General features: G+C 39.4%; 1 protein-coding gene across 1 annotated transcript in view; it reads right to left on the bottom strand.

Annotated features, from left to right (window-relative positions):
* LOC105095616 (ubiquitin-conjugating enzyme E2 E2) overlaps positions 1-24306 on the bottom strand; it is a 326379-nt gene that overhangs the window by 22273 nt on the left and 279800 nt on the right. The window contains exon 5 of the mRNA XM_031432783.2: positions 24089-24236. Within this exon, the coding sequence (XP_031288643.1) occupies positions 24089-24236 (148 nt within the window). The remainder of the gene's footprint in view (positions 1-24088; positions 24237-24306) is intronic.

Here is a 24306-nt window from a genome sequence, read left to right as displayed (position 1 = left end):
TAATACCACCCCCCCCAAAAGTAAAAACAAAACAAAAAACAAACAAACAAAAAACCTGAAATGGCTGAAAATAGCAAGAAATAGAGGAAAGCAGGCTTCTAGAATTTTAGTCAGCCTCAAGGGCAGTGTTTTTCTGGATGATTTATGGCCACAGCTGCATGTTCAAAGCCTTGAGTGGTAGTTGAAGAGCACTTCGTACTACGCTCGCCTTCATGTGGTGAAAACCGATGGAGAGATGCGGTCAGCGAATGGAGATGCCACAAAACCTTATATTCTTAAAAGCACAAAAGTACAATTTGTAAAAAAAAGTTCTTATAGAATAAGATACAGTGATCCAGACCCTAGTCATAAGGAAGAGGACCTGAATTCCTGGTTGTGCAGACAGTGCGCTGCGGAGGGGGAACGCCCACACGGGGGCTGCGGTCTCGGTGCTACTGGCCCAATGATGGAGTCCCTGGAAAAGCAGGGATTCCGAACCCAAAACCTCTCCTTGGTGACCTTCCCTGTTCAGGCCATCGTGACCTTGTGCCTGGATAACAGTGACATCTGAGTTCAGTTAAACAGGTGTTCACCACGAGCCCTCCCCAATGCTGGCGTCCTGTGAGGAGTAAGTGACAGGAGGAGGGAGGCCACGTCCTGCCCTTCCGCCTAAGATCTGAAATAAAACAAACCCCAGATCCTCCTTTGAGGCCAGTGGATAGTGTTGTGTCTCAAGTAAACTGGGGGAATTGGCGTCTGGTTAACACCGCGGTCCCCTGGGACTTGTACCTGATGTGGAGTGTTTATACCAACATTCTAACTCAACGGATTCTCCTCCTGGCTGGTAAACAGGCAGCCACCTCCCCCTGCATCCTCCCAGGGCAGAGAAAGAAAGAGCGAGCTCTCTGCTGTCTCTTCTTACAAGGATGCTAATCCATTAGATCAGGGCTCCACCCTTACGACCTCATCTCACTTGAATTACCCCCTTATTGGCCCCAACTCCAAACAGTCCCATGAGGGTCGGGGCTTCCGTGTGTGAGTTTTGGGGGGACACAGCTCTGTTCACAGCACACCCTTAGAGGCTGCTTTTCCGGTGCCTAGGGCAGGCCATGGTTCATGTCTCCATTATCCTTTCCTGACAAGCAAGCCCCCCAGTCCTCCAGCCTTCTCACACCCTCGTCCCCACACTTCCATGTCCTATACTCCTGTAGGATAGTCCTCCCCCAGACGCCCCCCTTCCTTTTCAGCCACACCCTCTCCAACTCCAATGAGGCAGCGTACTATTTCTGTACCTCCCGTATTTGTGATCTGCCCTCTGTTGTATCCTGAGAGGTCAGGAGAGTATTCCTGTGGTGGTATTAGTGATTGCAGCTCCCCCGCAGTGCCTAGCATGGTTCCTTCCAACTTCTGACACTAAAAATAATTACCTGTTGAACGGAGTGTCTGAGGAATCTCTACAATTAAGAGTAATTAATAATAACTGCAATGGCTATTTGTTAATAGGCCAATTTTAAAAGACTAAAAGCGAAGAGGAAAATTATTTTACATTCAGAAATCTGTGAGAATGGTTTGTGTGAAGGGGAGGATGTAAATAGAATACTGTTACAAGAGGGGGGTAGATGAAGAATGATTCGAAGAGATTGCTTTCCCCCGGACATCGGTTCACAGACAAGACTAGCAGAATGCTGTTACAATGCCAAGGGAAGACACCCTGCAGCTAGAGGGACCCTGGAAAAGATGTGGGAACCTCGGAAACACCAGATGCCAGTACTGGCAGAGGTACTACTGAGGAAAAAGTGGATGCTACACAGAACTTGTGCAGAGAGCATTCACACATCACTCCCGTCTGTATGCAGGTCCTCAGGCACTTCAGGACTGCAGGTAGCTTCTGCCTCACTCTGAACTGCCAATCCTAAGCCCACAGTGAAAACAGTGCTCCTGGAGATGTGTGATGTGCCCCTTTTATAACGCGCATGTCGGGGTGCTGCTAGGGGCCTGTGATGAATACATCAGTTAATAACAATGTCATGTTTGAGGGAGATTTGTCTTAAACCAGCTTCTGGCATCTTGCTCACACAGAGCTCCCCTCTTCCTCTTCACGCTGTTTGTATGGATCGAGGGGGCCCTCTGGACAGGGTGGGTTTGAGGAGACAAGCCCCCTTATTTGGGGCAGATGGAAGGGTGCTGAATGAGCTGCACAAGTTCCAGCTCGGTCTAATGCATTTGACTATTAAGGACCCACCTGCTAAGGGAAGCTGATGACTGAAAAGGGCTGAGTTACTGCCATCCCTCCCCCTCTCCCACACCTCCACCACCCCTCAATTAGCTGCGCTGTGCGTGTCCTTCCCCGCCTAAGGGGTAGACACTGCAGAAACGCTGGTAAAAGCATTCTGGGCTCCCTAAAAGGGCACCTTGTACCCCAGCCTTGGGGCTGTATTGGCGGCAAGTGGCTTCTACTGCAGGACAGCCTAAGGCAGAGGGTTCCATCACTGGTCAATGTGGTCTTCAAGGCGAACACAAGTTCTGGCCCCAGCTTCTGGATTTCAGTGATAATTCAGTTACTATCAAACTCTTGCACTTTAATGTCCTCAAGAGCAGGGACTTTAACCTGAGTATTTTAACTATTCCCACCTTCCTGGCCTTGGGCCTGAACCAGAGCTTGGTAAATGTCTGTTGGACAACCAAGTGACTGAGCTTAAGGCACCAATATCCGTGCACAGGAGCTCCCTCTTGGACTATGACCAGCTGTGAGGAGCACGGGCTCTGGAGCCAAACCCCTTGAATGTAAACCCCAGTTCTGACCCATCCATGGACAAATCACCTTAATTCTCTGAACCTGCTTCTTCACCTGCAAATAGCAGATACCATTAGTGAACACCCCAGAGAATGGATAAGAGGGTTAGATGAGAGAATGACACTCAGGTTGCTTCCATATCTTGGCTACTGTAAATAATGCTGCTATGAACATTGGGGTGCATGTATCTTTTCAAATTGGTGTTTTTGGTTATATATCCAGGAGTGGAATTGCTGGGTCATATGGTAGTTCTATTTTTAGTGTTTTGAGAAACCTCCATACAGTTTTCTGTAGTGGCTGCACCAACTTACATTCCCATCAACAGTGTAGGAGGGTTCCCTTTTCTCCACATCCTTGTCACTGTCTGTTATTCATGGTCTTTTTGATGACGGACGCTCTGACAGGTGTGAGGTTTTCTCATTGTGGTTTTGATTTGAATTTCTCCAACAATTAGTGATGCTAAGCATCTTTTCATGTGCCTGTTGGTCATCTGCATTTCCTCTTTGGAAAAATGTTTATTTAGTTCTTCTGCCCATTTTTAAATCACGTTTTTTGGATGTTGAGTTGTATGTGCTGTTTATATATGCTGGATATTAATCCCTTATTAGTCATATCATTTGGAAATATTTTCTCCCATTTAGTAGGTTGTCTTTTTTTCTTTCATCGATGGTTTCCTTTCTGTGTGAAAGCTTTTCAGTTTAATTCCATCCCATTTGTTTATTTTTGCTTTTATTTTGTTTACTTTAGGGGATAGATCCCACCTCCCACCCCCAACCAAACTGCTGTGATTTATGCCAAAGAGTGTTGTGCCTCTGTTTTCTTCTAGGAGTTTTATAGCATCCAGTCTTACATTTAGGTCTTTAGTCCATTTTGAGTTTAATTTTGTATATGGTATCAAAGAATGTTCTAGTGTCCATCAACAGATGAATGGATAAAGAAGATGTGGGGTGTGTGTGTGTGTGTGTGTGTATACACACACACACACACACATATTTATTCCACAATGGAATACTACTCAGCCATGAAAAAGAACAAAATTTTGCCATCTGCAGCAACATGAATAGGCTCGGAGGGCATTATGCTAAGTGAAGTAAGTCAGAGAAAGACATGCTGTATGATATCACTTATATGTGAAATCTAGAAAATACAACAAACTAGGAAATATAACTGAAAAAAGAAGACTCATAGATACAGAGAACAAACTAGTGGTCACCAGTGGGCAGGGGGACAACGTAGGGGTGGGGGCAAGTGGGAGGCACAAACTATTGGGTGTAAGACAGGTGAAGGATCTATTGTACTACATGGGTAATACAGCCAATATTTTGTAATAAATGTTAATGGAAAGTAATCTTTAAAATTTGTATAAAAATAAAAAACAGATTTAGAAAAATGAAACTTAAAAAAAAAAAAAGATAACGAACGAACAGCCCTAAATATGGTGCCTGGGACTCAGTAGGTTCAAAACCGGGCAGCTGCTGCGGGCTGTTGTCCCTACCCCTCCTACTGTCATTACCATCAGCAAACCCAGCAGAAGAAAAGTCAACAGCCACTAGTCCCCTCACTGCCGCCTGGTGTTAGTGCTGTGGGATTCATTCCATTTCAGCTGAAGCGGCAGAAAGGGCGTCTCAACATTCCTTTCCTGTCTTTCCCAAACCTGAGTCAAACTGTCACTTGACAGGTTAACCTTTAGGGTATGCTGGGGTCTGGGGTCTCTAGGGAACTGCTTTTAGAAAGTGGATGGTGTGATTCTTTAAAAATTGTTTCATTGTGATAAAATATACATAATGGAAAATTTACCATTTTACCCATTTCCAAGTGTGCAATTCAGTGGCATTAAGTACGTTCACATTGTCTTGGATGGTGAATCTTGATGGGTTTGTGTCAGGGATTCCCCAGGGACAATTTCAAGGATGTTTTTTCCCCTTCAATTTCAGTGACGCTCCTGAGAGTGAGCAGGGCCCCCCAGGAGATGCCTGAGGATCAGCTTTGGTTCAGACACTGCACCACACACAGCCTTCAGGCCTCGGTACCCAGCAAGATTAACTAAGACCTTGGTCTAAGTTTTTTCCCACCATAAAAACATTCATTTTCACCGGAGGTGAAATCATCAAACAGTGGCTGGTGAAAACCCAACTTTGGTCATGTGGATACATAATTAAGACAGGAAATTAGATCTAAATTTTCTCTCTTGGGCCACAAATAGAAAATCTACGCAGTAAATAGATTTCAGGGGGTGAGATGACAGCATGGGGTAAATGTATCACTGCTTACATGGCATAACACCTACCGCCTCTACAGCTATTTAAAGAACGTTAGACTAGAGAACACTCAAGGAGAAAACATAGCCATTTAAGACTTTCCCTCTTGGTGTTACATTTTTCATCCTGTCTTCTGATTGATTACTACTATGCAGTGTATGTCATTGGGATGATATATTAAAATAAACATGTAATGTACATTTTTAAAGTAAAAATGAAAACTTCCGTAAAAGCATTCTAATTATCTATTAAGAAGACCACAAGAGGGACAAGAGATTACATTTTTCCTGATGCCCAGAAGATGGAAGATGATGCCTGTTGCTCCTACACTTGCCAGTTCCAAGTGGGTGCCTCGGGGAGTCACCACATTGCTGCCGGCCGAGAAGAGCTAAGGAACACTTCTTGACCGAAACCCCTTGAAGAAAGTGGAAATTAATTTTCCTTTAATTCTGAAATGTGTTATTATTTTTATTTCCTACTGAGTTTCTAAATCTCTGTAAATTTAACATAGTAGAAGTAAGCAGTAAATATACCCATTAGTAATTATTCATAAAAAAGAAATCAATTCCTCAAGACAAAGAAGGAGATTTTGTAACTTTAAGAATGAATCATCGGTGACTGGAGTGAAGAGAAAGAGACTAATGCTTTACAACTATGAAGGCTGCAGAGAATGTTTACAAACTGACCATAACTCGCTGCAAGTCTGAGTAATGCAGTTATTTGCACATTTCTACTACAGCCGGCACAAATTTCTGACCAGTTTAACAAGTAAAATTTTGGTTCTAATTAAGTAAATGGCAACTAGTCAATTCTAAAGCATTAACATTTCAAGAAGAAGAGAGCTGAATAAATTTGAAAATATTAATTAAAAACTATAATAATGTTTCAGAAACTAACTTACAAGGTTGCCTTTTTATCAACTACATTTTAACTTTAGCTTTTCTCATTTTAATTTACCGATATGTTAAAAATTTTAGTTATACGAAATTTTAAGTTATTTACTAATTCTTAAAAATTCAAACAATAAAACAAATGTAAAAGTAAATCATGAAGATCCTCCTCTCCTACCTCACACCTTCAAATTCTAACTTCCCAAAGAGTATCTGCTTTTTAATAGTTTGGTATCCATGTTTCCTCCTTTCTTCTATGCATTTATAGTTAAATACACTGTGTGAGGGTATTTATGAGTGTGTAAGGCCAGTTTTTTTAATAGATCAAATTACATAATATTGTGGACTTTCCTTTTTCATGACTGCATTATCATCTATTTAACCATTCCGTAAGGATGAACATTAAGAAGTTTTCCAAGAGGGGAGGGTACAGCTCAGTGGTAGAGCACATGCTTAGCATGCACAAGGTCCCAGGTTCAATCCCCAGTACCTCCACTAAAAATAAATAAGAAGTTTCCCAGTTTTTTGCTATTATAAATCATGCTGTGGAGTATTAGCCCTTGTGTGTTTATCCATGGGCACAGCTGAGTATTTATTCAGGACAGATTCATAGAAGTGAGACTGCTGGTCAGAGGTTATGTGCATTTTATATTTTGACAGGTACCTCCAATTTGTCCTCAAAAAAAGAAAAACAACCCAACAATCTACATTCCAACAAACAATGCATAAATGTGTCTTTCCCTATACACTCCCCATATAGGGTGTTATTAATCTTTTTATCTTTGTCGATCTAGTGATTAAAAAGAGAAATCTCATTTTAGTATTTACTGGAGCTTGAACATTTTTTTCTGTTTCTTGGTCATATGTAGTTGTTCTGCAAACTGTTTGCTTAGGTCATTTCCCAGCCTTGCTTACTGAATGTTGGTTCTTCACTTGTTGATTTATAGTTCTTCCTGTATTAGGGATAGTAACTCTCTGCCCACTATGTATGCTTTATATATGCTGCAAGATCACTATCTGTCAACAATTTATGGTATTTTTACCATATGGAATTAAAACATTTTACGTAGTCAAATCCGCTCATCTATTTTTCTTTATGCCTTTTGGGTTTTTAATCTTGCTTATAAAGGCCTTTCTCCAATTCCAAATTTTACTTTAGGATGTTCATAAGCTTTCGTATGTTTTATTGAAAAGATATGTTTTGAAATATATTTTCACTGGGTATAGAATTCTAGGTTGACAGTTTTTCCTTCAGTACTTTAAAAACATAGTTCAACTGTCTTCTGGGTTGCACAGTTTCTGAACAGACGTTTGCTGTCATTCTTATCTTTGCTTCCCTGAAATAATATGACTTTTTTTAGGGGGCTGATTTTAATAATTTCTCTTTATCACTCTTCAGCAATTTGATATGATGTGCCTGACTGAGTGTGGTTTTCTTCATTTTTTTTTTTTTTTGCTCGGGGTTCATCAAGCTCCTTGGATATGTGTGTTTAAAGTTCTCATCAAATTTGGGAAAACAACCACTATTTAGTCTAACTCTAACATCTATATCAGTTCTGGGTCAGTTTCAAGTGAGTGGTTATGCTCCTTATCGTATGTCATGTTTCCCTGCTTCTTTGCATGATGGTAATCTTTTCAAAAATTGAAATACAGTTGATGTAGAATATTATGTTAGTTTCAGGTGTACCACATAGTGATTTGACACTTGCATACATTATGAAATGACCACCATGGTAAATCTAGTAACCATCTGCTGCCATACAAAGTTATCACAACATTACTGACCATATTCTTTATGCTCTATTATTATACCCTGTGGTTTATTTATTACATCACTGGAGGTTTGTATCTCTCGATCACCTTCGTGTATTTCACCCCTTACATCCACCCCACCTCCTCTGGCAACCACCTGCTTACTCTCTTTACCTATGAGTCTGTTTTCATTGTTTTGCTTTTCAAATTCCACATACAAATGAGATCATATGTATTTGTCTTTCTCTTTCTGACTTATTTCACTTAGCATAATACCCTCTAGATCCACCCATGTTGTTGCAAATGGTAAGATTTCATTTTTTATGGCTGAGGAATACTCCATTGTGTGTGTGTGTACACACACATATGTATCTTTCATATATATATCATTCACACACACACACACACACACATATATGAGGCCTACGTGAGTTCCTGTTTATCATGAGGTCCTTCTGCTCATAGACAGCCTTCTGTAAGCTCCAGGTACTCTGTCTATTGCTTTGTGGAGGCTCTTTCCCTGGCCCCAGGTGGCTTCTTCTGACACATGTTCAGATTCCGATCCCTTTTCAATCTCTGGAGCCTTCTCTCTGTGCAGTCCCTCTTCTTGGATCTCTGCCCCACAAACACAAGCCATCTTGGTCTTCTAAAACTTCCATCTCTGTCCTCAACTCAGTGAGCAAGCTGGGCTCTCCTGTGTCTTCCCCTCTGTCCTGCGCCCTGGAAGCTCCTCCAGGCAGTAAGCTGGGGCAGCGGGAGGAGGGCGCACTTGACTTGTTCCTCTTCTTTCAGGGATGGCAGTCCTGGGCTGACTGTTGCCCAATTTCTAGTTTTCTAGTTATTTAAGCCAACAGTGTAATTCTGGTTCCTGTTATTTCTTCATGGCCAGAAGCAGAAATCCATTCTGATGTATTTTTAAAACATTACAAACAATCTGGATAATAAAGTGTATCTAGTTCAGTAATTATATTTACTTAAACCTCAGTACAAATAGCCAGGTTTCACCCCTATCTTAACCAGACGTAGTCTCTGGTCCTCAGGAGTCTGCTATCCAGTATAAGGCTCTGACATGTTTTAAGCTGTCTTTAGACCTGAGACTTGTATTTTATACAAGTAAGAGTAAAGGAACACTAGGGATGGGAGTAAAGATGAACAAAGGTGTGGGCATGAAACACGGCAGTTTCCCTGGGAGTCTGGCTGGATGGGGTTGCCTGAGGGCATGCAATTTGTACGTTATGGGTGCTGGGAATAAAGAAGCACATTTATACTTCATTTAATACATGACAGGGGATAACACCGAATAATTTAACTTCTCCAGATGATACAGGAGGATCCTGAAGCAGACTGAAATCATTACACCATTAAGTTCAAAATATTCCATATACTGATACTCAAGAGTCTTCAAAGTCTTTGCGGATCCAGTGCCTGTTGCATGTTTACAATGACGCTGCAGCACAGTTGGGGCAGAAGCACCGTCTTTGCTTCACGCAGAGAGCACTGACGTATCTAGTGAGTGAGAGGGCGGGCAATACTCCAGCCTTCCTGGCACCTTCAGAACTCACTATAATCTGGTTCCTCTGGCTTAATCTTTTTTAACATTGCAAAGTATAACTTCCATTGTGTTCATGATCTATCTGGCATTGGGGAGACTAGCAAGGGGTATCATGAGGTTTGCTGAAAAGATGTAGGCAAGGGTGTGTCACTAAGACTTAGAGAAGTCAGGCATAAACGCAGTGGAGTTCAGGGCAACAGCTAAGAGCTAAACAATAAAAACCACCTTCCACTATGGACCAACTCCAGTGTTTTCATTTAAAAACCCTGCCATCCGTATACAGGACAGGGATGTTAAAAACATCAGAATGAGATCATCATGCTGTGTGCATGATACTGCTTTGGCAATGGTACTGACAGAGCATAGGACTTTATTTTAATACATTTTCCAAACTCAATTAAAAAAATTAACTGTTTCGCTGGAAAAAGAGGCCATGGCATTAAGGAGATGTGCACGGGCTGAGAATGGCACCAACTCCAACATTACTCATGGTGTTGGGCACAGTGTCAGAGCTGACACCATACCCCTTTTGAGAGCTGTGGGCCACTCCCGCCCTGGCACACCGGAAGAACAAGAGTCATCACCTGGCACATGAAGTGAAATGGAATATCCCAAGGTGACACTAGGCCAACAGACACTACAGGCAAAGTCATATGGTTATAGAGATAAGAACAAGTAAAGCTTTTAAAAAATAAAAATAAATCAAAACGATAGTTTGGACTTTTTTCATCCTTTAAAAAAAACATTTTACTGAGTAAAAGGAAAGTTAAAAAAAGCTGAGTTAAGAGGGGAGCAGCATGGGGAAAAGACAGGCTCTTCAGTCAGTGGTGCTGGGAAAACTAGACATCTACATATACAGGAATAAAAATAGAACATTTTAAAACACCATATACAAAAATAAACTCAAAATGGATTAAAGCCCTAATTGTGAGACTGGAAACCATAAAACTCCTAGAAGAAAACATAGGCAGTACACCCTTTGACCTAAGTCTTAGCAAAATTTTTTTGGATCTATTTCTTCAAGCAAGGGAAACAAAAGCAAAAATAAACAGATGGGACCTAATTAAAGTTAAAAGCTTTTGCACAGCACAGGAAACCACTGACAATATGAAAAGACAATTTACTGAATGGGAGAAGCTTTTTGCAAATGATATGTTTGGTAAGGGGTTAATATTCAAAAAATATAAAGAGCTCATACAACTCAATATCAAAAAAAAACCAAAAAACAAAAAACCCCACAACTCCAAACAACCCAATTAAAAAAAGGACGGAAGACTTGATAGACATTTTTTCCAAAGAAGACATACAGATGGCTAACAGGCACATAAAAAGATGTTCAACAACACTAATCATCAGAGAAATGCAAATCAAAACCACAATGAGTTATCACCTCACACCTGTCAGAATGGCTAGCATCAAAAAGACAACAGATAACAGATACTGGCAAGGATGTGGAGAAAAGGGAACCCTTGAACACTGTTGGTGGGAATGTACATTGGTGCAGTCACTATGGAGAACAGTATGGAGGGTCCTTAAAAATTAAAAATACAATTACCACATGACTCAGCAATTCCACTCCTGGGTATGTATCTGAAGAAGATGAAAACACTAATTCAAAAAAATACATGCACCCCACTGTTTAAAAGAGCATTATTTACAATAGCCAAGATATGGAAGCAACTTAAGTGTCCATCAACAGATGAATGGATAAAGAAGTTGTGGTATATGTGTGTGTGTGTGTGTATATGTGTATGTGTGTATATATATATAATGAAATATTATTCAGCCATAAAAAAGAATGAAATTTTGCCATTTGTAGCAACATGGATGGACCTAAAGAATACTATACTTGGTGAAGTAAGCCAGACAGAGAAAGACAAATATGTGGAATCTAAAAAATTAAAAAATGAATATAACAAAACAAAAACAGACTCACAGATATGGAGAACAAACCGGTGGTTACCAGTGGGGAGAAGAGTGAGGGGAAGGGCAAGATAGAAGAAGAGGATTAAAAGGTACAAAATACTATGTATAAAATAAATAAGGTACAGGATATACCATATAGCACAGGGAATATAGCCAATATTTTATAATAACTTTAAATGGAGTATAATTTATAAAAATATTGAACCACTATGTTGTACACTTGAAACTAATATAACATTGTAAACTGACTATACTTCAATAAAAATAAAAGAGGGAGAGCAGCAGGTAATCAATAAGGATTGAAAAAAAAAAGAAAGAAAGAAAGAAAGAAGAAGAATCAGCAGAAAGACCAAGAGGCTGGAAATACAGATAAAATAGAAGAGACCAGCTAGTCGGAAAATGAGAAGGAATAACCAAGGTTACATATTCAGCACAAAGCTCTGTCCTAAAGAAATAAATACGTGCAGGTCCACTTCACCTGCCCTGTATCCAGCTCGGTGATTCCCAAGGAGGATAGGGAAATCCTTCAGGGAGGGAGGGAGAAGTTAAACCAGAGCCTGGGGTGAAGATGGGGTTTGTGCAGAGGGTTTTGTTTCTAAATTATAATGCACAGGAAGTAAAACAGAGCAGTGGCCCTGGGTTAACAGTGACAGGCCAAAGATGAGTAAGAAAGCTTTCAAGAAGTTCCAGTATCGACCTCTTTCAAAAGATGATGTGGGCTGGTATCCTTTTTGGATAACCTCTGATGTGGTTCACTGTCTTCCTCCTAATGGCTTTTGCTACCAGGATTTCTGAAAGAGGTGTCTCCCCAAGGCGGTCACGAGCAGGCTGATGTGGAATGTGGCTCATGCGGAGGTGGCTGTTTCTGTTTGCAGGAGGAGAGAGTCGAGTGCTTCACCTGGAGAGCATCACTCCTCCCCTCAAGTCTGCTCCCAGAGCAGCTTCGTACAAACCCTCTGGGTTTCATACAGACGCTGTAAAGAGTCAGGGTGATCACAGCCGGGACTCCTCAGTGCTGCTGGGGTGGTGTTGGTGGCCTCAGAAGGTGGTCCCCCCGAGAACCCACCTGAAGTGGGAACGTGGCAGCCACCTGGGAACTTGTACCAAGAGAGAAAAACCATCAGGGGCCCACTGCCTCCAGGCAGACAGTTCTTTCCACGTGTGTGAGTGTGTCTGTGTGTGTGTGGGGGGAATGAACGTCCTGGAGGGTGGTTCATGCTGTTCTCACATTTTAAACTGTATTCACTTAAAAATTTTTCTTTTTTTTTTTTTACTGAAGTATAGTCGATTTACAATGTTAGTTTCAGGTGTACAGCAAAGTCATTCAGTTATAACATACATATATATCTATATATTTTTTCAGATTCTTTTCCATTATAGCTTATTAGAAGAAATTGAATGTAGTTCCCTGTGCTGCACAGTAGGTTGTATTCACTTCTTAAATTTACATAAAGTAAAATCCATATTATGTCATTTGTAAACCAGGTAAAGTGTTTTTTTAAAAAATATATTTTTATTGAAGTATAGTCAGCTTACATTGTTGTGTCAGTTTCTAGTGTACAGCGCAATGCTTCAGTCACACATGAACATACATATATTCGTTTTCATACTCTTTTTCACCATAAATTACTACAAGATACTGAATATAGTTCCTTGTGCTACACAGTATGAACTTGTTTATTGGATTTTGTGAGAATCCTCCTGTACTTCGAAGCCAGGTGCGTGTTGCTGACGATAAATATGATTAGAATGAGTCCCTCTACCAGTAACAAGCCTTCTGTATTAACAACCTCCAAATTATCAACACACACTGAATGGGGACCCAAGACTGAACTGCAAAATAAATGAACCAGCAAAGAGATAGTATTTAGAGTGTCAAAAGTGGCTGTAGTGAAGATCTAAGGGAATTACACACATGCTAGCCAGCTACTTAATAATCTCATCATTTCTACAGATTTTAAGTGATAGAAAAGACCCCTGGAGCAAATCCTTGCTTGGGAATCACACTGGAAACCTTCCTGTGTGTGCGGAGACCCAGAGACGACAGAACAGCTGGGCAACAACAGACAGGAAAAATGTCTTCTTGTTGGAACAAACTGCTTAGCAAAGCCTGACACAGTTCTGTCTCTCCTGACAGAAGCTGTAAATAAGTCCAAATAGTGAGCGCTGGGTCGTTACGAAATGTGCTCCTCGTACCTCCCATAGCAAGACTTTAATCTTGCCAAAAAAGACCTCACTTTGCCAAAAAAGAGCCAGACGACTTGCAATAAAATACATATGCTTAATAAAACAATTGCAACAGAAACAGAATAAGTCCTAACACAGAATGTGGAGAGAGGTGTAGTAAAGAAGCACGTATAATTAGCACGCACACTAATTACACGGGTTAATGTAGTTACTGTGACTAAGCATTAAATTAGGGCTGCGCTACCTGATGACTAAAGTAAAAAAAAAAGTGACTACAGAAGAAAGGAACACTAATTTTAAAGAGTGACAAACTTTTTATTGGTCCTAAACTATTAAAAAAAACCCCACAACACTGGGTGAGGTTATCGAGGGGAAAAGGAAAGACCCTGATCTTGTGTAATTCTTTCCCTGTCACTTAAAAAACATTATTTTACTCTAGAAAGAGAATCAGTGAGTCCTTTTTCACTGCTGTTAACTTTAGTTTTAAATTATCTTCATTTAACAATGATAAAGAATCATTCTTTGGAAACAGAGTTCTAAGCAAGAGGCACATTCCCACAGGAGTAAAGGTGGTGTTTGTTTACACTGCCGGTCTGCTTCGCTTTTCAATTTCTTATTTGTGTTTTCAGAGCCTTTCGCTGACAATGGCAGAACAGACATTTCAACAGTTCTAGTCAATTCCCCAAAGAACATCAGAAGCCAAAGATTTGAAGATAATTTAAAGGGAGGAAAAAACCTCAAGTACAGACAACTTGCTACGTTTTAACACTAAGAAATACATTCGTTAATTGATTTCAGTGGAGGAAGACTTCAGGTTTGAGGGAGTGTAGAAATTTCTAAGTACTGATTTAGACCACCTAGTCATTTCCTTGGTGTTCCTCTAAACAAAAAATAGATCACTGCTGATTTCTAAAAAGGAAAACCCCCAAGTGACATTTTCTAAAAAGTAAACTAAAGAGAATTTTCCTAGTAAGTTAATATATATACAGCAACTTTTTAATGAGATCAACTTCCAAACCAATAAATTAGAGGTTATTATTGCAGGCACAGCAGTAGACTTTTTAGCAAAATTTTTAGCAACAGCAAATCCACGTCTAGATTTTGTATTAATTAAGGGACCATAAAATATGCATAGGGAAATGCTAAGTAGAAGCAGGTCAAAGCCAGGGCTAAGAGTTGAGGTCACTGTATCTAAATTTATACCAGATTATAATGAGACAAATTTAACTGACAAATATACTTTGCTGAGTCCCACTGAACTGGAGTTTGCAGAGCAAAGAGCCTCAAAGGAAAATCAAATACTTATCTTTAAAGGATAGTTGATTTAAGAAAAATTTAATAAGCATGTATTATTTTTATGAGGAAAAAACGATAAAGTTATTTCCTTTTTGAAAAAAGAAAAAGCCAGCACAGATACACAATCAAGGACTACATACATCTAGAACCCTTTTTTCCCCCACCTTAAGATATCCTTTCCCCCAGAGCACTATGAATACACACATGGCCAGAGCTGAGTTCCCCAAATACAACTCCTGTAGAGAAATCAAAGGCTTCTCTTTGCCTAGTAACGCTAACTGCAACTTTTAAGTCACCTTTCCAGAGAATTAAACAGACAAGCAAACAAAAACCTCCCCTGAAGAGTAACCTTTCACCTAAAAACTTTTACCCAATTGAACACAGGCTATTTTGAACTCAGATCTGATTAGTCTCGACTCTAAGCTATCGACAGTATTCTGAATGTGACTCCCCTGAAAGGATGTGTTCTCTGCACAGAACTATTCCGGAAAAGGCTGAAGTTACAATGCGCCAGCCATCTGTGACCCTTGCCTAGATAAAAACTGTCCACGTCCCTCAGGTAAATGCACCCTCTTACAGAGGATCAGGCGTGGCTGGCACTCTTCTGTGTCTTTGCCCCAGGGATGCAGGCTTATTTATTCATGCGCTGTAGGTGAGTGCTCTTTCCTAGAGTTTTTCTTATAAAAACCTAAGGCTGGCATTCAAAACTGGATATAGTATAAAGGCATCTCCTCCACGCCTCCATTTATTCTAATTTCTCTTGTGTATTTGAATTAGACTGCGTACAAACATGTTTCCATTAAGGGAGCCAGTCTGTGCCAAAAATCAGTTGCTGGAGAGCGCGTGTGGCCACGATGCTCTGAATAAAAGGCGACAAGGTGACACTCTCGCTGGTGTGAAGTTGCCCTGACAGGTGCTACCTACGCACACACTGGGCCAGCTTTTGTAGGCTGGCCTAGGCACTTGAATATTGTAACAACATGATTTATCTGGGGAGATGTCCTCACAGGAAAGGCAATGCTGAGTGCTGAATCAGGGGAAAAAACTGTTTTTTTTTTTTTTTTTTTCTAATAGAGGTACTGGGGATTGAACTTAGGACCTCACGCGTGCTAAGCACACACTTTATGCTGAGCTATACCCCTACCCCCAAACTCTGGTATTTTTAAGAAAAAATAAATGGGGGCATTCATCATCACTCAAGTTTAAAAATGCTTCATTTGGCTTCTCCATTGTATACTTTTACGCAGAAAATTTTTCAAATATATCTAAAGTATTTTGCTTTACAATTTTTTTCCTCCAGGACCACACCTGTCATGGAAAGAAATATGCCTACAGTTCAAAGGAACTCTTATAATGCTTATTATGAAAGTTCTTCACCAGTATTAACACAACCAGAAATGCAACACCTGTAACGAGCATTAGGCTCCAGCATCTCTTAAAAGACAAACATACAGAGAAGAAAAGAGAAAGAAGTTATCGCTGTTGTGTAGGAATGACACAACATCTCGGTCCGATATTTTAGAAGCATCTTCTCTTAAAATAAGAATTATTGCACGTGCCATTGCTGACAGCACCTGGCCCAGGCCTGGTGCTGAGTGGAAGGCTGAGTTAGAAAGTGAGGGAAAGTAAAGACAACTGCTGAGTAGTGAAGGATGCCAGACATTGGTAGGGTTAATGTTAATTCTTCAAATTTTCATAATTATGGTATTTCTCCCAAGACACAATAAGATCTCAAATATCCAAATTAAAAAAGCAAAATGTTAATCAATCATCTGATGTTTTGTCCACACAAGTAAATTTCTGGATGATTAGAAGAGTTTTATTATGTTGTTTCAGAATTCTAAAATTTCTTGTATTAATCTAAAAAAAAGACAAAAAAAGAACACTATGAACTCATCTACAAAACAGAAACAAACTTGCAGACACAGTAAACAATCTTATGGTTACTGGGAAAAGAGGGTGGGAAGGGATAAATTTGGGGAGTTTGAGATTCACAAATGTTAGCCACTATACAAAAAAAAAAGATTAAAAAAGGTTTCTTGTGTATAGCACAGGGAACTATGTTCAATAAAAAAATAAATAAAACAAAATTTCCCGTATTAAAACACTGTAGTACACTGTAATGATTTCAAATACATATTATTTAAATAATTTACCTTCATTTCTCCTTAAAAAAACAAGACTTTACCCAGTGGCCTATCTTCCACAGCAACACAGATTGCACCCTTCAGTAATAAATATTAACAATTCTGAGGCAACAACCCGTTCTGAAGTTGACTGTAGCATCTCTTTTAAACAAGGCTGCCATGGAAATTAATGGTATAAAGCAGTTATCATCTGAGAATAGCTAGCCTGTGTGAAAAAAGTCCTCGCTAACTTTTAAGAATACCCGAGCCCCAAATAAAGCTAAGTTTTGAATCTCTATTAGGTGAGGGATACGTTAGGGTTCATTATAACCTTTTTCTCTACTTCTGTGAGCATGGAAAGCCCGCTTTCACCTGTAGAGCACAGGGAACTATGCTCAGTGTCTTGTAATAGCCTACAATGGAAAAATGCCTGAAAAAGAATATACAGATGTACATAAATAACTGAATCACTTTTCTGTACTCTTGAAACTAACGCAACTATATTGTGTAAATCAACTATACTTCAATTTAAAAAAACTACAGTTGTAAATCAACTATACTTCAATAAAAAATCAACTATACTTCAATTAAATAGTAACTCAACTACAATTAAAAAAAACTTCACCTCTTTCCTTGGTAAAGTGGAGTCCACTGGCCATCTAGTTTAAACGTTTTACTAGTATTTCCTGTATGCACTTAAAAGTATTAGGTCTTCATTCATTTAGAATTTCCCACCATTCATTAAAGAATTACTAATCAGGCTGACCTCTGAATCAAACTGAAATGGTGAGATCTTTACTGTACATGCTGTCATGGGAATCAGAATCCTACAAAGGGCGAATGGACGGACAGCTCTCTAACTAACGGTCAAAAAGAGACAGAGGCGGAACTTTGAGTGCTGGCCTTGGAGTTCCGCCCGCCGCTTTAGGAAAGCTGTCACACAGCGCTTTCCGGGTCACAGCTATTCCCTAGGCCAGAGGTAAGGAAATGGAAGTCAGAAAAAGAAACAGGACGATCATCAATACAGGCTGTATTTTCTTCTTTGCCAGTCGGAGCAACTTCCCCAAAGGCCCTTTTCTTCAGTTAAGACATGAAGGTGAAACTTTACAGGCACGTTTTAAGTGCACCGTATCCCATATAGCAAGAACTCTGGTAAAGTCGTTTTTACTATCTTTAAAAGAACCAAACCGACTAAGGAGATACATTTATGAAAGCAACAAAGTTTTTCTAGGTCAGCATTTCTGGACAATGACCTATCAAAAAAATAATGAACAGCTAATGTTCTTTTTAAGCCAGGCAGACTGCATGCTCAGGAAAGACAGCAAAGTGATGGTTAAATAAAGACTTGCCTGCACAAAGCAGAAACACGGGGGCTGATTAGGACACTTGTACCTACATCTCTCACCTACACACTGAAGTCCCCGCTCCTTTCCTAGCAACCGTGACGCCATGAGGAGTCCTTTGCACTAGTCTAAACCCATGGTCAGGTCATTTTTGCTTTCCTTTATCATTCTCTATTTCCTAGAAAACCATTCTTTGATAAAATGCTACGTACTATGGATCTCTTTCATGATTATATATCAGCACCCCTTGTAAGATAACTAAAGAGTTTCTTTTTATAGAATGACAAGGAAGGGAAACAATCCTTTTAATAGTATTTAAAAGTCACATTTATAAATATATAGGCAAGGTGAATATCACAGAATCGCTATTTTCTGTTTTTTTAACCTAATTTATGATAGTATAGAGTGGTTTCTGTGAAACTTCTTTAGTTCTCAACACTGAAATGTTCTTTTCTTTAATAATGCATATTCCCTGATTTTATTCATCCTTTTCAAAGAAGCCTCAGTTTTTCTAGAACCTCCACCCCATAGATCATGTTTCCAAACTGATCTGACTAAGCCCATAGGAACTCGTGGGTCAGGAGGAGGCAGTGTCCCAGGACCCGACAGCTAATACTGAGCTAGAACCCAAAGCCCTTTATACAGTTTTTTGGACTTTATTTACTCTCCTGGTATTTAAAACACCAGGTAGATTAATTAACTACATACAACTACAGCTTTGTTTTTCCTTTGGATACGGTGTCCGAGAAGTTAAATGACTACAAATTACAGTCTATCTACATCCATATTTTGGAAGTACTGATTAGAATGACTTTTGGAATTCAGCATGTAATATTCTACAAGAGAAGCCAATTCTTCACAAATGAGGAATACAGCTTGAAGTCAGCTATATGTTGTACCATGTATTTCTAAGGTTTTTACTTGAAAAAAAGAGTTATAGGCATCAGACAAAACCTTATATCTGTAGCCATCTGTAGAAAAAGCAGCTTTTTTTTTTTTTTTTTGTGCACTTCTGCTAAGATAGCCTGCTTTGAAAACAGGTAGGCTTATCATTTTTACAGCTTTACCTAAATTTCGGTCAGATAAATAGTCCTCTGCCAGTTTCCAAGGGCAGCAGTGGAATGGGGTAAGCAGAAGCAAGGCTGCACAGCTGTCATAAGCAATGGCTTCCTCTTAAGTTCCATTTAGGTCCCTGTCATCAGTCTGAGAGCCCACACACTTCGTGCATATAATCCACACAAACACACCTGTGTTGAAATAATTCTATTTTATGGTCCCCACCCCCTCAGTAGTCACAATCAATTAGAAAATTTTGATATTTAATAGTAATACCATTTACTATGTATTCACAACCAGGTCAAAGAGAATCAATGAATAACAATCAAAGTTAGGGTGTATCTGAGACAACTGATAGCTAAGGATTGTATTAGGCATTTAAAAAGAGGAGAGACCTGAAACCAAGGGCTGTGATGCAGGGAATGGAGGGGGCCGTCTGAACACTAAACGGGTCCCGGGGAGCGGATTCCTCTCTCTCCGTTTGCTCAGCCCATGTGAGAAAAATAAAGTTCTTACCAATGAAGCTGCAGCTGTGTGCACCCTCGGCTTAATCACTGTGTAAGGCTGAGGGTTAATTGGCTGCCATTCTTAGCTCTACTTGTTGTTCTAATAAAGATTTGCATAAATCTAAGACTGGGAGTAACTGAGCCTTGATTTTGATTTGGAAGATGATGTTGAGGGAGTGGAGAGCGCCTCCATCCTGAGTGGGATGTCTGCGGGATGCTCAGAGCATTTTCTCGTGACCTGGCCTGGGCAGTTCCACCACTGTTTGAAAAGTGGTGGACAGAGACGGTTGCTCAGGAACGCAGGACCTTGCTGGTCCAGGCTGCACCACAGGCAGCCTATAGTTTGAAGTAGATGATACAGGAATGAAATACACAGGGTTTACTTGCAAAGAACTCAGTGTGTATCTCTGAAAGGTAAGGACACATAAAAATTTATGATCACAATTCCGTTTCATTATGCCTAAACACTTCTGGCAATAATTCCTCAATATCAGATATTCAGTTTTCAAATTTCCAATGATCTCCTAAGAGTCATGTGTTTGAGGAGAAATTTTTCAGTGATACGATATCAGAACCACACAGAATCAAACAAGCTCGTAACACTTCAGAAAAAGCAAGAGTTGCAGAGTAGAAAGAAGAACCGAGATTAGTAAAATAATGCCAGATGATATGCAGATTTATTTAAAAAAAAGATTAGAAATATTTCTGGACATTTCTCTGTGAATAAAGCATCTGGAACAGGAAAACTGTTAACCTTGTTTTATCTCCTAATTGTCAGTGTTCTCAGGATAGTTCTTTTTGTAAGAGGGAAAATACCCATTATTCGTAGGCCCAGAGACCATAATATAGGCATATTTTAAATAATAAATAACTAGATTTCATAGGAAGAATATGATAAAACATCTAAGAGTTTTTTTTTTTTAAAAGAAACAGCCACAAAATAGCAAAAACAGACTTCAAAAGATGAAATCAAACAGAACAGAGCTTCAATTTTATACATGCTTAAGAAGAGTGTTAACAAAAGCATTCTATGAAAAATGGAAATGTGTTCAGTACTCTAAACTTCAGCAATTCGTGGATTCAACCATGTTCCCCAGGCAGGACCACAGTCAGAGGATCTGGGGAGCTGGCGCTGATCTTCTGAGCTTATCAACCTCTCCTCCTCTCAGATGCCACTCTGTTCCCCACGAGTATGTTACAGCCAAACTCTGGCAGCCAGCTGTGTCTGACAAATCAGAGTGCCGTGTCAGGCTCAATAAACACCACTGTGGAGTGTGAACAGCCCCCTAAGGCCAGCCTGGACCATGGCACTGGGAACAGAATGATTCCCACTGGTGCACCCATCAACTGGCTGATAACTTTGGACATTTGCCACCTGAAAGATAATCTCTCCCAAGAGAGAATCCTTCCCGAGAGATAACAGAGTAGGCGTGACTAATTCAGGAGTAGGCTTTTTTCAGATTATAAAATCAGTGCCAAGGAGGTGGTGGTAGAAATTACTCAATACTACTATCTTCTCTCAGTTAAATTCAGCTAAGGAGGTACTGATCCACCATCTGGAGTCCTAAATACTGTGGCAAGTAACATCAATAACAACCCACAACTGTTTGCAAAGGGTTTCACATACACCATCTCATTTTAAACTCACAGGAATCCTGTGATCTAGGTAGGGCTGCTGATAATCTGTATTATATAAGAAACTGAGGCCGAGGAACATTAAATGATTGGTTCAAGATCACACAAGTAATAAACAATGGAGCTGGTTTTCCAATCTACATCTGCTTACTATAAATACCATGCAAGAAAGACCGCATAGCCCCACCCTGAAACACAAAACATTTGTTTCTAAATGGACCAAAAATTCTTGAAAGAGACGAATGTAAATTATGAGAAAAGGAGGAAAAAACATTTTAAAAAATAGTTTATGTAAGAACAAGAGTCAGTTAAACCTGTATCTTTGTATAAAGCCTGCTTCTGAGCTGATAGCATTTCTGGTGTTAAAATAGTTCCACAGACTCAATGTAGGAAAATCTTCTTTCTTCACATTCTATCAAACTTACATTTGTGATCATCTGAAAATAGGTTACATTGAAGTTTAACAGAAATCTTGGGAGAAAAATTGACAGCGATTGGAAGGATGTGTACCAGAAAACAGTGTGAAATAAATTCATCACTCAAAAGAGTGGACGTTTTGACTTGTTTAAGGTAACTCTTTTTAAGACTCTAGAAGTGTGAACATACATATAGATGATGTGTCAATTAGAAAACTTTTTTATGTGTGTTAAAGTATGCACGCTTAGTTTGTTACCGTGTATTTCACAAATGGCAGCCTTAAGTGGATAGGGCTATCTCCAGTTGGTGAAACGTAAGAAACATTATGATCTTTAGGCTTTTTCTTACTATCAATAGCTTAATTTTCAAAAATCTATTTATTTTATTAATGTGATTTTGCTTTAGGCAGGGATGAGTTTTCTTTTTCTTTCCTTCCTTTCTTTTTTTTTTTTCAGAATGTATCTGCAATTGTCTGAGATACAGAAAAAGAAAACTAATTTGCTCAGCATAAACCTTTCTGATTGCTGGGAAAAGGCTTTGGTAGAATGCAGGAACATCTGTGCAGAGGACAGACTCTTTAACATAAGCTGAGTCAGGGTGATGGGTCCACTTCAGCTGACCTGGAGATCAAGCAGGCCTGGTTTCCACTGGGGTAAGGACTGCCTCTCTCTCTGGTGCAAGTTTTCTAAGTGAGAAGTTACATCTTATTCCGTGTATAAGAAGTGAAGCTGTCTTACTCATCTTGTGCTCGGAAGTGCCTCATAAAGAGTAGAGTCTCAAAAGTTTTTTACTTTCTTTCTCTTCCCCCTAGTTTTATTGAGATACAACTGACATATAACACTACCAATTTCAGGTGTACAGCATAATGACGTGACACCAAAAGTTTCATGAATAAGTGACTTGCCTCTTAAAATAAATTTTTCTCTCAAAAAAAAAAAAAAAAAACCCCTCCAAATTTCAGCAAACCCCAGAAGTACTTTTTGGAAGTGGGGAGGCAGATGAAGTTCTGTGTTCCAATATTCCCAAAGGGAAATAACACACACACACACACACACACACACACACACACACACACACACACACACACACACACAGCCTTTTCAGGCCATTACCTCCAAATGAGGCTATACGCAGTCTCAGACATAAACAGGACTAAAATAGGAATACAGAAATTGAAAGAACCAAGCCAAGTATTTGCCATTCAGTTTTAAATTAGTGCATCATAATTGAATGTCACCATCTGGCATGAAATATGAATTAATTGAAAATAGTTTATAATGATCTTGCACAATTATATTTTATCTTCTTCTTGGTATTAAAAGCATTATTATATGTATTCTACATATATCACAATTTAATTAAATTCTATTTTTATATTTCTGCATTAAAAAAGTTTTTATTACTGAAAAATAACAAACATAGAAAAATTTGAAAAGATGCTAATTTCTTCATGTTTTATAAACCAGCCAGGGTCCTCAGAGAGACCTTGATTCCTACTTGTCATTTCTCTCTTGTCTAAAATTTCACTTAACTAGTGAGCTTTTTCCTAAAAATGGAAGGTGGGCTCTCATAAAATAGTAAGACTATTAATTAAATACTCTAAGAAGAATTTCTCACTGAGAACATCAATGAAAACACCAAATGAAAAACCTTTGGATTTTTGCATTTTCCAAAATAAACCCAAATACGTAAAAAATTGGCAATTGGTTTGTCTTTAGTTAAAGAAGCTGATCAGAGACATATAACTAAATATATAGGAACACACAGGAAGCCTGAACTCTCAGTCTTTAGCACACCAGCAAGCCACAAAGGCTTGGTCATAAGATCTTTTCAGTTTTCCCAGGAAGCTGTATTTCCTGCTTTACTAAAAAGTATTTCCTAGTTCAGGGGCTTTTTTGCTGTAATAGCTGGTGGGGATACAACGTTATTAAAACGCCAAAAAGGTCACGTCCATGTGGTGTTGCCTGGTTGCTATCAGATTTTAATAGCTCGCATTTCCCAAATTAACATCTTCTGGTAGGCATCTAATTAAAAATTAAGCTATTCAATTTGAATTTGTATTATTCTTTGGCAGCAGGATGTAATGCGCTCTTTAAACGTGCTTTCCCATCTATAACGATTTTTCATTAATTTTTATCACACTGTGCTTTTTCCTTCTTGGCAAATACTAGGTTTTAAAAAGACTAATGACCAGACCCAACTGAAAAAGAAAGCAGTTACAGATTATGGAAATTTTCAATCAGTAATAGCAAAAATAATAGTGACAGTTAGTGGTGGTGGTGGTGGTGGTGGCGGTAGGAAGCAATTGACTGAGGGCTGACATTTAAGTCCTGAGTGGCTGCAGCTCCACACCAGGTTTAGGGTCTCTTACCGGGATTGCAGTCTGTAAGTAGTGAGCAGATGGAGAGGAGGACTTTAGAGATGGTGAGGGCCGGACTCCAGTTATCCTTCAGGATGTCCAGACAGATCACGCCTTGGCTGTTAATGTTACAGTGATAGATTCTTGTTCGGAAGGTAACCTAGAAGAGAATGTAAAGTTGGTATAAATAGACATACCTTTTACTAGACAAAATAATCCAAGGGCCATTG

This window comes from Camelus dromedarius, chromosome 2, assembly GCF_036321535.1.
Source record: "Camelus dromedarius isolate mCamDro1 chromosome 2, mCamDro1.pat, whole genome shotgun sequence".
Classification (NCBI taxonomy): Eukaryota; Metazoa; Chordata; class Mammalia; order Artiodactyla; family Camelidae; genus Camelus; species Camelus dromedarius.
The sequence above is the reverse complement of the archived record's forward strand: the minus strand, read 5'-3'. Positions and strand labels throughout refer to the sequence as shown.